Source organism: Alnus glutinosa, chromosome 1, assembly GCF_958979055.1.
Source record: "Alnus glutinosa chromosome 1, dhAlnGlut1.1, whole genome shotgun sequence".
Classification (NCBI taxonomy): Eukaryota; Viridiplantae; Streptophyta; class Magnoliopsida; order Fagales; family Betulaceae; genus Alnus; species Alnus glutinosa.
This window is the reverse complement of record NC_084886.1, coordinates 37,427,911-37,442,632: the sequence shown is the minus strand read 5'-3', so window position 1 is coordinate 37,442,632 and position 14,722 is coordinate 37,427,911. Positions and strand designations below refer to the sequence as shown.

General features: G+C 36.4%; 2 protein-coding genes across 3 annotated transcripts; one reads left to right on the top strand and one right to left on the bottom strand.

The window, feature by feature from the left end:
- Positions 1-511: 511 nt before the first annotated feature.
- Positions 512-9,428, top strand: LOC133879981 (calmodulin-binding transcription activator 5). Of its 2 annotated transcripts, none has more exons than XM_062318829.1 (14): positions 512-646; positions 752-925; positions 1,718-1,843; positions 2,357-2,472; positions 2,956-3,044; positions 3,242-3,287; positions 3,436-3,553; positions 3,855-3,974; positions 4,062-4,120; positions 4,919-5,317; positions 6,465-7,168; positions 7,516-8,062; positions 8,574-8,882; positions 8,964-9,428. In XM_062318829.1, exons 2-14 carry the CDS (start codon positions 871-873, stop codon positions 9,006-9,008), a joined length of 2,733 nt encoding a protein of 910 aa, XP_062174813.1. In that variant the 5' UTR covers positions 512-646; positions 752-870; the 3' UTR covers positions 9,009-9,428. The 2 variants fall into 2 exon arrangements, with proteins under 2 accessions (XP_062174813.1, XP_062174804.1); XM_062318820.1 differs by having other exon boundaries at positions 3,242-3,302.
- Positions 9,429-10,955: 1,527 nt separating this feature from the next.
- LOC133879961 (GTP-binding protein SAR1A-like) lies at positions 10,956-13,188 on the bottom strand. Its single transcript, XM_062318797.1, has 3 exons — positions 12,897-13,188; positions 12,680-12,811; positions 10,956-11,562 (listed from the first exon to the last, which is right to left on the bottom strand). Exons 1-3 carry the CDS (start codon positions 13,170-13,172, stop codon positions 11,242-11,244), a joined length of 729 nt encoding a protein of 242 aa, XP_062174781.1. The 5' UTR covers positions 13,173-13,188; the 3' UTR covers positions 10,956-11,241.
- Positions 13,189-14,722: the final 1,534 nt, after the last annotated feature.

Genomic DNA, 14,722 nt, shown 5'->3' with positions numbered 1-14,722 from the left:
TGTTGTAATGTTTGAGAAATTTGAGATGCTTCACACGGTCCTACAAGTGGACTACAATACCAATTTCTAAACATGGGGCTATTGACTTTTATCTCCAGCGAAAAAAAATTACTGGAGATGCTTGGGAAAAAAATAAATGGTGAAGATTGCATTCAGCCAAAAAAATATCTGGATTCTCCCACGATCATTTCATCTCCACTGTTTATTTGTTCAAGGGCATGCAGTAACTCAAATTCCCTTTCTTTTTTATTATGTTTCTTTCTACATGTTAATAAGTTTTAAGTTATAGTGTTTGACTAAAGGTTTTACACTCTAAAACGTTAATTGAACTGTCTCCTTAATTTATGTTGACTTGCTACCAACTATATATAAGAAAAAGATGGAATGCAATTATTGAACATGGGGAAGTCGGTAATTAATTCTTTCAGGTATATATATATATATATATTAAGGTGTTTTTCAAGGTATTTTTTACTTTTTTGTTATCTTTTTACTGCCGCTTTTGCTGTCATGTCAACTGAAAGTCGTTGCCTTTATAATTCTGTCCAGAAATAAAAACTAAAAAAAAAGAACAATCATAGAGCTTCGGTAATTTCATTTCTTTTGTTGTTCTTCTCCGCCTGTTCAAACCCCTGTCTCTGATCAGGTACCTTCTACTGTTCTAAAGTTCTACACTCTCTTTTCTTTTTTTTAAATAAATTTTTAAAAGTTTTTGGTTCGTATTTATTAATTAGTTTTATGTAATTTTCAGATGGTACTAATTTTATGGGTCTGAGACATTGATGAGTTGAAAGTACGGAATTGTCGGTTAAGGTCTGACAAAAACAGAAGACGAATTTGTTTGGGAAAATTTTGATTTCTGAGGTTTCTATGATGGAAGGCCAACTTGTGGGCACCGATATTCATGGATTCCATACATTGCTTGGTACGGACATAAATTCTAGCCCTTTTTTTTTTTTTTTTTTTCCTTTTATTTAACTTTTTAAAATGTTTGAAATGCATTTCTTGAAGTGGTTTTCCTGTTTAGTAGAAGTAGTAGCACTTTTTTTAGTGATTTTTATGATCAAAATTTGTGTTGATTAAAGGTAGGGAAGCACTTTCACGTTGCTAATTAAGCAGTGGCACGAATTGCTTAGGGTTTATGAGCAAGAAAAGTACTTTTTCAGAGTTTTTGTGCTTGGTTTTTCGTGGGTTTCTCCAGTATTTTTTTAAACGAAGGGTTTCTTTTTATATGAGAAATTGTAGATTGCTTTGTCTGCTTTGATATAAAATTTTCCAATATATATAAGAGCAGAATTTGGATATAAAAGGATATAATTTACAGAATTTTACAATTCAAGATGATTGTCTTTCACCAAAGTATACTAGAATTGATTCATTGACAGATTTGAGCATGGTGTAAACATTTAAGGTAAAAAAAAAAAAAATCGGGGAGAAAAGGTCAGACAAAAATTTTGCATCAGAGAAATAATTTTATTGCTAGGGCTCTTTTATTTTAATGGATATTTAACCGTGTACAGTTTGACAAAATTATATACGGTTTATGTATGATGATGAAGACAAGGTACCGATGTTTATACTTGTTGCAATTTTGAGTATGGCTATGGATTTCTTTATTAGCTTTTGTGAAAAATATATTTGGGGTGTGAGCTTTGTGATTTATCCAGATGTTTACCTTCGTGCCTTTTGTTTTTATGGTTCCTTGTTTTATGGACAGATTTAGATGTTGGGAATATTATGGAAGAAGCCAAAACAAGATGGCTCCGCCCGAATGAAATTCTTGCAATTCTCTGTAATTACAAGTATTTCAGCATCAGTGTCAAGCCGGTGAACTTTCCTAAAAGTAATTACCTATTCCTATTAATTGTAACATGATTGGTATAAGGCTTTAACTGTGAAGTCACTCTATATGCTCTCATCCAATTTCTATTTTTTTTTCCTGAACATAATTAATCAGAACTCACAATATAACTCAATTATTATTATTATTATTTTTTTCTTATTTTTTACCTTGAAAATAATTATTTGATTTGTCTTATTATGTACCCTTACCCTTTCTTATAAGTCTTGTGAGAAAGTGCTCGCCTAGTGAACCTTGGTGACTCATTCTACCTATTTCACTGTTTGCTATTTGTGACGCCATTAGAAGCATCTGCAATTCATATGTAATATCATTAAGTGCTTAACACTAATACAGAATGGTTTTGGGTTTATTGCGCTCATATATTGCAATTGAAAAGCAAGAGGCATATTTCTTGCTTGGGTTTGATGAAATTTACCTATGTTTTACAAAGCTTCTTTTACTGATAGGTATACAATATCAATTACTACTAATATTCTTATATTAATGTAACAGGTGGCAATATCATATTGTTTGACCGTAAGATGCTTAGGAACTTCCGGAAGGATGGTCATAACTGGAAGAAGAAAAAGGACGGGAAGACTGTCAAAGAAGCCCATGAACACTTAAAAGTGGGGTTATCTCAATTTCTGATATGTTTTTAGTAGCATCAACTTATATATATGTAACTCATGGTACCTTAGTGACTAGTGAGTGATAGTGTTTCTGTTTCTACAATGTGCATTTATATCAACATATATATATATACACACACTTGTATGTATCTACCCTGAAGTTCAATTCAATGTTTCTCCTTTATGTGCTTGTTTAATACTTGTTTGTACCAAAGAATGTTACTTGCAACTACATATCTTGGGCTATTCTTTTCACCTGAGTATGAATATAATGATATTGTAGCTTAATTTGCTGTAGTATGAGCTCCAATGTTTCTGGTGTTAATTTGATTTCTGGAGTCTCAATTAGATGGATATTATGTATGGACGATTCATAGTTAAGGTTTCATAGATTTTATTAGGTTTGAAAAAGGTTCTTTTCATTTGAAAAATTCTGTTTTGATGAGGTTTGCTTTGCTTGTTGTTTGTTTCATGGTTCAGGTTGGTAATGAAGAAAGGATCCATGTGTACTATGCACATGGCCAAGATAACCCAACCTTTGTTCGCAGGTGTTACTGGCTGCTTGACAAGTATGCAATGGCTAAGCTTTATATGGATCTTTAAGTCCACCAACTTGTTAGCTATATCTTATCAATATAGTGTACTAAGGGGCGTCTTACGCTTTCAATAAATCTAAATTTACTTATCAAAAAAATCTTATCAATATAGAAAGATAATTTTTTCATATGTAATATTATCTGAGATTTTGTTATTATTTTTGTTGCAGGAGCCTAGAACACATAGTCCTTGTTCATTATCGTGAAACACAGGAGGTCAGCACTATCATGGTTCAAGCCATTCACCCTTTAAGTTTCTTTGTTTTTTTTTTTTTTTTTTTTTTTTGCCATTTTTGCTTCGGTGCCTACAAAGAACTTGATGTTCTAACCTTATAGTGGGCTGCGGGTGACTTTTATGATACAGCTGCAGGGATCTCCTGGGACACCTGTCAATTCAAATTCTAGTTCTGTTTCTGACCCATCTGCTCCTTGGTTTTCATCTGAAGAACATGATTCAGGCGCTAAACATGCATATAATACAGGCAAGAAAGAAATTTTAGGTTATATTAGTTGAATTTTCTGTACATTGAATTCTACAATGTTTTCATAGTGAAGTAGCCTGTTTTGTTTTCAGTAATGCATACTCGTTATTTTGAGTTTAGAGAAGGTTAGAAGAAAATTCATTCTTCATTGAATATTGTAGTTATTCTCATTATCTTAGATAATTAGTACCAGGAAAACAAATATAGTTAAACAACTACAACATTATCAATCCTCTAATTATGCCTTTTTCTTAAAATTGACGTGCAATATTCTCACCCTCTGATTTTGGAGAATCAACAGGTCCTGGTGACAATTTTACTGTCCAGAATCATGAAATGAGGCTTCTTGAGATTAATACACTTGAATGGGATGAGCTCCTGCTGACAAATGATTCTAACAATTTAACTGCGCCTACAGGAGGTAACTGATTAGATCCTATCTGCAGCAGAGTCAGCGTCTAGACAGAAAACACTCACTATGCTTTTTTCTTTCCCTTATTTCTGGCAGAGAAGGTTTCAAGCTTTGATCAATCAAACCAAATTGCAGAAAAGGGCTCATTACATTATGTAAGTAGGATCATGCATAGTCTTGTATGCTTCCTACATCTTTTTATCCTTTCATATAAGATTTTTTTTAATAGCTGTAAGAGTCTATTCTTTCATCTTGAGTCCTTTTCTTCTCCTTCTGAGTATGTCTTTGATTTGATGAATGCTGTGCCAAAAGTAAAAGGCTGATTTTGAGCTGAGGCATATTAATCTGCCTCAGTTTTTACCTTTCCATTTTCCTCCAGTCAAAGAAAAAATTCGTTTTATGGTTTTAATTGTCTGACATTGATATCATATGAGTAGAGCAAGATTTTATGGCCATAGGGAGCGTGATTTTTTTTTTTTTAATCTTCTGGGAACTATTTACTGCTAACATTGATTTGGATAAGTTTAGCTGCTTATTTTGCGCAATATAGGTGTTTAGAGGCTTCACAGTGCCAAGTTGTTGGCAGCAGGCTTCATGTGTGATGTTCCATCACTTCTTTTTGTCGTGTTTTTTGGCTGTTTGTTGCTCAGAAGAAAATCGTAGAGTAACTTAAGTTTACATGTGCAAGTGGAAGTGTCAGTATTTGTTTTTTGTCCTAACTGCTTTCTCATGGCATTGTTATTTTACTTTCTACTTAGCATACATGTTCTGTAATTTATTATGCCTGCAGACTGACTTTATGCATACCTCCTACACTTCTATGGGCAAACTAAGTTGCTACAATGTTGTATATGTTAGTTTTGGTTAAATTACCTAAACTACCACTTTTTTGATTCAGTTGTGATAATATTGGTGTGTAAGATAGTCAACCTTATGTTTTTTTTTCATTGCAGGGAGTGAATAATTTTTCAGCTGAAGTTTCTTCTTTTGGTAATTTGACGGAGTCAATTGCTAGGAGCAATAACACTCATTCAAGTTTCCCAGACAGCGTTCATGTCCAGACGCTGGGGGTTCAAGTGAACACAAACATGCTTAGAGGGAATTCTATTACCATGGGCACCCATGATTCCTTGGACATTCCAGTCAATGGTGGATTGGAAAGCCAGGACAGTTTTGGAAAGTGGATGAACCACATCATTGTTGATGATGAAGTGCTTGAACCCTCAATTTCTTCCTGTCATGAATCATCTGTCTCTAAAGCCCTGGATCATCATAAATCTTCCATTCCAGAGCAAATATTTAGCATAACAGAGGTCTCACCGGCATGGGCGTTTTGCACTGAGAAAACAAAGGTTTTTATTTTGCTAATATCTGTATTACTATTTATTTGGTATTCTGTTATGACTGAAAGTCTCTCTTGTTCGTCTTATATGCTTCAAATGCCTCCGACTAGTCTTGGATAACCGGGTTTAACCTGTTAACATTCGGAAGGGAAAAAAATGGCATGAAAATCTATTGGCAATCTTAGTTTATTGTGTAAAAGTAATTGTTGAAACTTTTGGAAGTGAAAAATTCTGTAACAAGTGTGCTGTCTCTGTTGGCACTAACAACATCATTCCCTACCCTCCTCCTCCATGCATATGCATAACAAATGGGAATTGATCTACTATGTAAGAAATTACTTTGAAGATTATGAAGAAGAAGAGAAAATGATGATCCAACTCCCCTAAACTGCTGGTGAAATATCTCAACAGTGTCACTAAATAGTTGTAGAATGACAATTTTGTGTCTGCACTCTGTTTCTTGATACTTGTAACTTAGTGTTTGATGTCTTAAATTCTAATCAATTTTTTTTTTTTTTTTTTTTTTTTTTTTTTTTTTTTATTTTTATTCCTATCATTTTCCCATTAAACAATCAAACAAATGGAGTGTAGGGGCTTCTGTGTGTTGTGTGAAGAAGAATTTGGTGGATCAGAATATTATCTCTGATTGAGAAACTATTGAGAATCAAGTCCGAGGTTGTTGAATCATTCAATAGCCAACTGAAATACTATATTGCACGTGTTTTTAATTAGGGAGAACGATGCTAGACTTATTGATTGATGAGATTTGGATGTTGCAATACTTTGGTTGAATAGAAACCTGAAGAGCTGAATTCAATTTTAGCTTTTCTTATCAGCAGAGCAACCATTTCAATTTCCACCTAAAGCTGATGGCTGGCACTGCATTGCCAGCTCCTTGCATATATGTTTTGAACCAACTAAACTATGATTCATTCCAAACTTAACAAAAATAGGAAAGTCCTACTTGATCTTTGTCAGCAGTGGTATTGAGCTTCGATGTTGTGATATGAACCAATGTAGATAGTTATTTTTTCCTTGCAGTCAGGTTGATCAATGATCATGAATGGACCATTATGTATAGCGGTTGAATAACTAAGGATGGTCAGGTTGAAATACTTGTCATACACTTTTGACCTTTGTTTAATTGTTGTTTCAGATCCTAATCACTGGATTTTTTCATGAAGAGTATCAACATCTTGTGAAGTATAGTCTCTCTTGTGTCTGTGGCGATGTCTGTGTTCCTGCAGAAACTGTTCAGGTTGGGGTGTATCGCTGCTTGGTGTTACGACATTCTCCTGGATTAGTACACCTTTTTATGAGTTTTGATGGTCACAAACCCATCAGCCAAGTGTTGAATTTTGAGTATCGCACTCCTTTATTGAGTAATCTAGTGGTTGCCTCAGAAGAGAAGCACAAGTGGGAGGAGTTCCGAGTTCAACTTCGGCTGGCTCATCTGCTCTTCTCTACATCCAAGAGCCTTAGCATTCTGTCTAATAAAGTATCACCAAATGCCCATGCCCTGAAGGAGGCTAAGAAGTTCTCCCTCAAAACCTCTAACATTTCAAATAGTTGGGCAGATTTTATCAAATCAATTGACGACAACAAACCTCCATCTCCACAAGCAAAAGATAGTCTGTTCGAACTCACTTTGAAAAACAAACTACAGGAGTGGCTGCTGGAAAGAGTTATTGAAGGCTCTAAAACCACTGAATGTGATTTCCAAGGTCAAGCTGTAATACATTTATGTGCTATTCTAGGATACAGCTGGGCTGTTTATTTTTTTACATTGTCAGGCTTATCATTGGATTTTCGTGATAAACATGGATGGACAGCTCTTCATTGGGCAGCATATTGTGGAAGGTAGTTCTTTTATTTATCATATCCATCACTGGTTCAATTTATTGCGTCCTATTTAACTCTTGAAGCTTTCGCATTAAAACTTTCCACTGTCCCCCTTTCTGTCACCCATGAGAGCTGGAACTTGCCCTATTATTTTTATGTCCAAGATTTTTCTCTTCTTACGAATATTGATTTTTTGCATGTTTGTGTAACATAAATAATTCTCAAGCTGAATTATGTAAATATAGCGTGGTTTCATGGCTGCACGCATTTCATACTTTACAGCTTTGGGAGCATATGTTAATGGCTTTGAAAAAGCATTTCCAATAGGATTAGGATTGTCTATTTCTAACATTTGCAATGTGCAGGGAGAAAATGGTTGGAGTCCTCTTAACTGCTGGTGCAAAGCCAAACTTGGTCACAGACCCTACCCCGGAAAACCCTGGTGGATGTACTGCTGCTGATCTTGCATCTCTCAAGGGGTATGATGGCTTAGCAGCTTATCTTTCAGAAAAGGCCTTGGTAGAACAATTTAAGGATATGAGCATAGCTGGAAATGTCAGTGGTTCCCTTGATACCAGCGCAACTGATACAGTAAACACTGAGAACCTCAGTGAGGATCAGCCGTACCTAAAAGATACGTTGGCAGCCTATCGAACAACTGCTGAAGCTGCATCACTTATACAGGCTGCATTCAGGGAGCGCTCACTAAAACGTCAGACGGAAGAAGTTCAGTTTTCTGTTCCAGAGGCTGAAGCACGCGGTATAGTTGCAGCATTGAAGATTCAACATGCCTTTCGCAATTTTGAGTCACGAAAAAGGATTATGGCTGCTGGGCGTATTCAACATAGGTTCCGCACTTGGAAAATTCGCAAAGAGTACCTTAATCTGCGTCGTCACACTATCAAAATTCAAGTAACCCTCTTTCCCTGTCTTGTTGCTGACATAGTTGAGAGTTGGATAAGAATAAAACATTACAACTAGTGTGAATCACATGGTAGATGGTAGAGGCATCAAATGTTTAGCTTGATCAAATACAGGCATTGTCCATCAGCTGACCCGAAAAACAATCAGACTGAGTTTTGCCTTATTAATTTAACATTGGCAAGTTACTTATCAAAAAAAAAAAAAAATTTAGCATTGGCAAGTCAACCTGTTCCACCAAATGTAACCTGGTCATACAGCCATACAGGATAATATAACATTGGCGAGTCAACCTGAATTGCCCTCGTTGTTAGTTAGTGTATTGTTTGGTTTAAGTTAAGAAGTATGATTCTCATTTAAAAGGAATAAATTTTCTTAAGGTTAATCTAATGAACATTGTCAAAGCACATATATTCATCAAAACCTGTAACCATGTGTAAACAGTGATTTGTTGACACTAGAGGTTCAGCAAAAGATGATTAATTGCACTTTTCGGATGCAGGCTGTTTTCCGTGGCTACCAAGTGCGGAGGCAGTACCGTAAAATTATTTGGTCAGTTGGGGTGCTTGAGAAAGCAATTCTGCGCTGGCGTTTGAAGAGAAAAGGTTTTCGTGGTCTTCGTGTTGATCCTATCGAAGTAGATCCAGATCCGAAGTGTGGAAGTGATACAGAGGAGGACTTCTATCGAGCTAGCCGGAAACAAGCTGAAGAGCGTGTTGAGAGATCTGTTGTACGGGTTCAGGCCTTGTTCCGTTCGAAGAAAGCACAAGAAGAGTATCGGAGGATGAAGATAACCCACAATGAAGCCAAGGTAGGTGACTCGCATGGAGATTATTGGTGTTACTATTTAATTGGGTGGAACAATTAACCAATTGAATGTTGTTTTCTGCAGCTGGAATATGAAGGGCTTCTTGACCCTGATATATTCATGAACTAGGTGAAGAGACAGGTGCAGAAACAGGCTTCACTATGGTTCAGATACTGGGGAGTCTGGCTGTTGTTGATAGAAATCCAGAAGTGTTGTGTACTCTCATAGCCTGTACATCCTGTAAATGCCTAGATTAGTGTGTTCGCCTGCACTTTTGACCCTTTCAAAGTGCTTTTAAGATTTTGAGAGGGTCATGGGTTCAGTCCGTCTTCTTGTGGTACTTTAATTTCTTGTTTGATTTTTGGTTTTTCACCAATTGTTCACTGCTTTGGACACCACATTTAGGAATGACTTGTATATGCCATCTTATTCTGCACCGCCAAAAAAAAAACCCGATTAGGGTAATGCACGTTGGACAAAGTAGGAGAATAAAGTAATGTAATAAGTCACATTTTTATTCCATAATGCAGACGTGGTAGTTTTAACTAATACTAATTAATTATCGTTAAAAAAAATGGAATTTAAAAATTAGTTTGGACTATTAAATTAATATTATGTGATAAAAAATAGTTTTTAGCATTACTCAAAGAGAGAATCATTTGTTTGAGGTTGACGGTGGTAAACTTGATCATGGCCCAACAGAAGAAGGGAAATTAAACCCCTTACACTCTTACGAGGCCTGTTCCGCTCATGACTATTAGAGAATGATTTTATTCTTCACTTTCGTTAGGTGTCATGTATGTGGCTCTGTGCCAATTAAATGATGATATGTGTTGTTCTTAATAAAAAAAAACATATATAAATATATAAAACTAAGAAAAAAAAAAAAAAAAAAGGTGAGGGGTGGGCTGCAAGCCACCACCGGCCATCCACAAAAGCGATGGCTATCCGGTCGGTAGCAACCCCTTTCCTATTTTAAAATAATAATATTAACTTTTTAAATTTTTTTTAGCTTTATATATTTATATTTTTAAAATATTTATATTTTTTTACTAAGAATGTTGTATGTTATCATTTGATTGGCTCTGACTTGGCACCTAATAGAATCCGTCACAATTTTCGCAAAACTCTAATAATTTTTTTTTAATATTAATTATTAGATATTTATGGCACACATGTAGAAAAATAAATTCAATGGTTGATCATAATAATAATAATAATAATAATAATAATAAAATAAATTGTTACAGTTGTACAAAAATTGTACAACAATCATTTCTCTATCTGAAAACAAGGTATATGAGTAAAGATTAAGATATAATATATTTACAACTTCTGTACAACTTTTGTATAACTCCAACAACTTTTTTTAAAATCAACCATTGGATATATAAGATCCATATGTAAGAAAACTAATCTAATGGTTAGTTTGAAAAAAAAATATAAATAAAAAAAAAAAAAAATTGTTGAAGCTGTATAAAAATTGTGTTAAGAGTTGTACAACAATCATTTATCAAAAAGATTAGGCAAGAAAAACTGAGCTGAATGTGGCCTTTCTAATCTTTATGAGTCGGGTTTATTAAACTGGCATATAACTTTTATGTTCATTTTTAATAATGTACATGAAAATGACACATTAATTTAATAAACTAGATTAGAAAAATTTCCTCCAAGCAAGAAAAACTTCGTTCAACAATAAAAATCCTAAGATGGGCTCCGCTATAAGCAATAGAATCGGCTCTCCTCGTAGCCTTGGGGTTTAGGTGCACATGTTACCATTCTGCGGGCCAAAGATTTGGGGTAGGTACGCACAGGGAGAATATGAAACACGCACTGCTTTAGTTGTTACACCAGGCTACAAAACAAACTAAATAATTGAAGGCGCAATATCAGCAACCAATAGCTTATTTGGTCAAAGATATTGATAACTTGTTCAGTTTGCTAGATCATGAAGGTTGCCAAAGCCATATGAATTTTTGCTTCTAATTGAAAATGAAAAGGGGAAGAGACATCCATCCCTAATGAATTACATTGTGGTGGAGTTTCGCGTTCACCTTCAGTAAACACTACAATCACTCAACTGAACCTCCAACCCTTTTTATTACTTCTGCAATATAGTTATCAATACAGAGTATGAAGACAAACAGAACTTATCTATCCCTACCAAGAAAAGGTTGAAACACACCAAGTTTCGCAGCTAAAAGTGAAGGCAACTACCATAGACAATATATATATATATTCACTTTACATCAACACCTATGCTTAAAATTCTCTAAAACCAGTTCAAACGAAGAGACTGCAGCAGTGGTAGGAAAATTACCATCTTGGTAGCCTCGGCACACCTGCTTGTCTATCCATTTGCCTACTTGATGTACTGAGAGAGCCACTTGAAGCCTTCGCCGTATCCCATCTTGCGGACAATGCTGCACATGAACACCTCAAGGGGGCGGACATTAGAGTCGCTCAAATTAACCTTTCCTTTACCCGTGGTGAAGTTGGTCAGCCCCATATGGTACCGCAACTCCTCCTCTGAGGCAGCGTAAGGTATGTCAATCTTGTTTCCTAGAATAAGGAATGGGACATTTGCCAGCACCTCATCAGAGAGGAGCGCATCAAGCTCCTTCTTTGACTCAGCAAGTCTCTCCTTGTCATAAGCATCAACCAGGTACACCACCGCATCCACCTAAATGATAATTCAGTCACAAATTATCAGCAAGATTGATCCCATCAAAGAAAGCTCTAGTCTGGTCTTTCCATGTATCACCTCCACCACCACCACCACCACAAATTGCTGTGAAAACCAGGAGTGATTCAACGAGAACAACAAATGAATTATAGTACTCCGTTCCAAACCAGGAGCATATGCAACTGCATCAAAGGACCAATTCATAGCCCTCTTTCATTAAGATTTTTAGATTCCTAGTTCCATTAAATACACACGAAGTCCCAAGACTGAGCACCTAAAACTACAAATGCCTCCAGAAAAATCCAGAAATCTAAGGTTGCAGCATATCAGAAAGTAACTATAAGTAAATCCCTCTACATAGTTTCCATGCAGAACCAAAGCCACCACAAATATCAAAATATATGGAAACTGGGATTGTAAATAATGGAGTGCAAAGTTTGAAGAAGTTGATGGGAGTTTTAAGCCTGAAGAAATTTGTATCAATCAATTAATTTAAATCTCGGCATATTAAAGGAATTCCCAAGAGAAAAAACATATTTCCATATCGTTTTCAACATGATAAACTCCTTTATCTATTCTGCTATCTACTGCTTCCCCCCAAATGGCTGAATCACAAGCATAGAATGATAATAAAAACAAAAGGTTTCATCAAAAGTTCCTATTAAAACAACATCAACATTCATATTCAAAGGTTCAACACAGTTCAACCGCCAACTACAGGTAGCAATACAACAAAGGTGGCAGCCACACACCCATAACAATATGCATACAACAACCCCCACTGCCGATTTCCTACCATCTACCAGCCACCATTCCTCTGTATTGCTCTTTTAACAATGATTGCTATATCACTATGACCAAAAATTACCTTTCAAATCAACATCTGTATTCTGTGTGTGAGATATTGCTAATAAATTAAACAACAAAATTGGACACAGAAATGAAGATTGAAAGACAGGGAGGAAAGGAAAGTAGATTACAGAAGACCATCCTAGCAAACAGCCCAAAACAAATACATACAATTATACATATACCATTAGTCAAATTATAGAAGGCTCTGTTTGGTTGCTGAGAATATGTAAAAACAATAAGAAATTGAAATGAAAATAAAAACCTTGGCGTAATAGTCCTTCCAGACTCTGCGAGCGATCTGATGGCCACCCAAATCGAAAGCCTTGAACTTTATCTTCCCAATACTCAGCTCCTCCGACGTCGGATACTGCGTCGGTTGATGCTGCACTAATCTCTGCACACAAACAAGAAGAAAGTTTAGGCTCTGTTTGGTCACTGAGAAAATGTAAAAGAAAATTGTAAAGTGAAAGAGCGAAGACCTCGTCTTTGAGCATGTGAAGCAAGGTGGTCTTTCCAGAATTATCAAGCCCTAGGAACAAGATCTTCGCCTCCTTTTGCCACAGACCCAGCGATGCCAGAACTCCATAGAACCAGTCCACAAGGAACATGTTTTCTCCTAGATATTTCACACGCTGATTCGCTTTGAATCTCACAAATTCAACTGGAAAACGGTGCCGTAGAGAGAGAGAGAGAGAGAGAGAGAGAGAGCTGTGTTTGGTTCGGTAGAAAGTGAAGGAAACGAGAGAGAAGAACATTTAATTATCTTATTTTTGCTTGGAAGATTTTTCGGGGGTTTATTATATTTGTGGGGTGATGAGGTGGAAATAGGTGACAGGTTTGGCCGGTGAGCGAGGTGGGGGGAATGGGCGGTGGATACTTACGAGTGCCGGTGGAGGGAGTTGGTAACAGGGAGCAGCCGGTTGTGAAGTTTAATGTCTTACTTGGGAGGATTTGATTGGTCCATACGCGTCACTAGCCGTGGATTTGAAAACTGGTGGCCATTATTTATGATCTTCAGTGGAAGAACCTTCAAGGCGTTTAGCGTATTAGATAGATTGGACGGTATGGATTAGTTTTAGAGAAGTTTAATCTTTAATTTACATTATTAAGAGTGTCCAAATAATAAAATAGCTAAAAATATAGCTATTAACAAAGCTGATTTATAGGAGAGGATGAATGACTAATCAGAAACAGATAAACTTCACAGTGGGAGGTTTAAAGGACGTGATCAAGTTGAGATAACTTAAGAGTAAGAGGTGCGAAAAAAGATGATCATAAAATACAAACTAATTGATCACTACGATACATATTCATACAATTATTGCATTTGTTATCTTTATAAACTGTTTCTAATTTGATGGTAATTTATGTTATGAAAATGGATGACTCACTTGTTTGTGTCTATGTAAATATGATGACATCATATTTGCATTAACTATGATGCAGATCAAGAGGTTGAACCGTTGAATGCATAGATCTCTATGCCAATTTTGATGGTTTTTAATACCGTTATCAGATTATTATGTGATACCCTTTAATAGTTAGTTGTATATATTTATGTTTTATTTCCTTTGTGGCATGTAAAATATGTATAATGATGCTTTTATTTGGTATGCCTTATGTTGCATGCTTATGTGCCGTTTGTGATACTAATTTTGATGTACTTATCCAGCTAGAGTTCTCTCTAGCCCTATCCGCCTCTTATGAGCTAAATGCGATGGGAGGGAAGCTCAAAGCTTCCCCCCCCTCTTTCTCTTTTGTTTTTCTCCTATTTTCCTCCCATTCCCATCTGTTAACGCCTCCTATGAGGCCCCTATCCAATTAGAGTTCTCTCTAGCTCTATCCGCCTCTTCGGAGGCAATTTATTTGCTTTTTGTGCTTTTTGTCTCCACAACGCACTTCCCATGGGTCATCCGCCAAATTTGGTTTGGATTTTGGGTCAAAGTTTTCGAACCTAGATCTACACTCTAACTCTAGATTCAGCACAACACGCGCCTCTCTACCATGCTCCCCATCGTCTTCCGCCTCCGTCAACACAAGCCACACTCCTTCCGGACCTCCCTGCCACGAAGCGTGGTTTGCACGCGCTAACGAGTGCTTCTTACTTGTCGACACGTGACGGCCTCGTCCCTCTCCCTATCTGTCACCCACCTCTGCTGTTAGTGGATCATGGTTGTTCGCAGTGCCCTCAACTGGAGAGAGGTCATCCAATGCTAGCGCGTGGTCTACACGTGCCAACACCAACGATTCCCAACCGACCAGTGTTGTGTTGCGTTTGTTTTTCCGCTTTTGTATTTCTAGGCTT

Bases quoted from the DNA above. Each gene is read 5' to 3' on its own strand.
- LOC133879981 (XM_062318820.1), top strand. From the start codon at position 871: ATGATGGAAGGCCAACTTGTGGGCACCGATATTCATGGATTCCATACA. The intron at 3,975-4,061 runs GTAACTGATTAG...TATTTCTGGCAG, and splicing joins TTTAACTGCGCCTACAGGAG to AGAAGGTTTCAAGCTTTGAT. The intron at 8,063-8,573 runs GTAACCCTCTTT...TTTCGGATGCAG, and splicing joins GTCACACTATCAAAATTCAA to GCTGTTTTCCGTGGCTACCA.
- LOC133879961 (XM_062318797.1), bottom strand. From the start codon at position 13,172: ATGTTCTTCTCTCTCGTTTCCTTCACTTTCTACCGAACCAAACACAGC. The intron at 12,812-12,896 runs GTCTTCGCTCTT...GTTTGTGTGCAG, and splicing joins TTCACATGCTCAAAGACGAG to AGATTAGTGCAGCATCAACC. The intron at 11,563-12,679 runs GTTTTTATTTTC...ATTATCATTTAG, and splicing joins GGAAGGACTATTACGCCAAG to GTGGATGCGGTGGTGTACCT.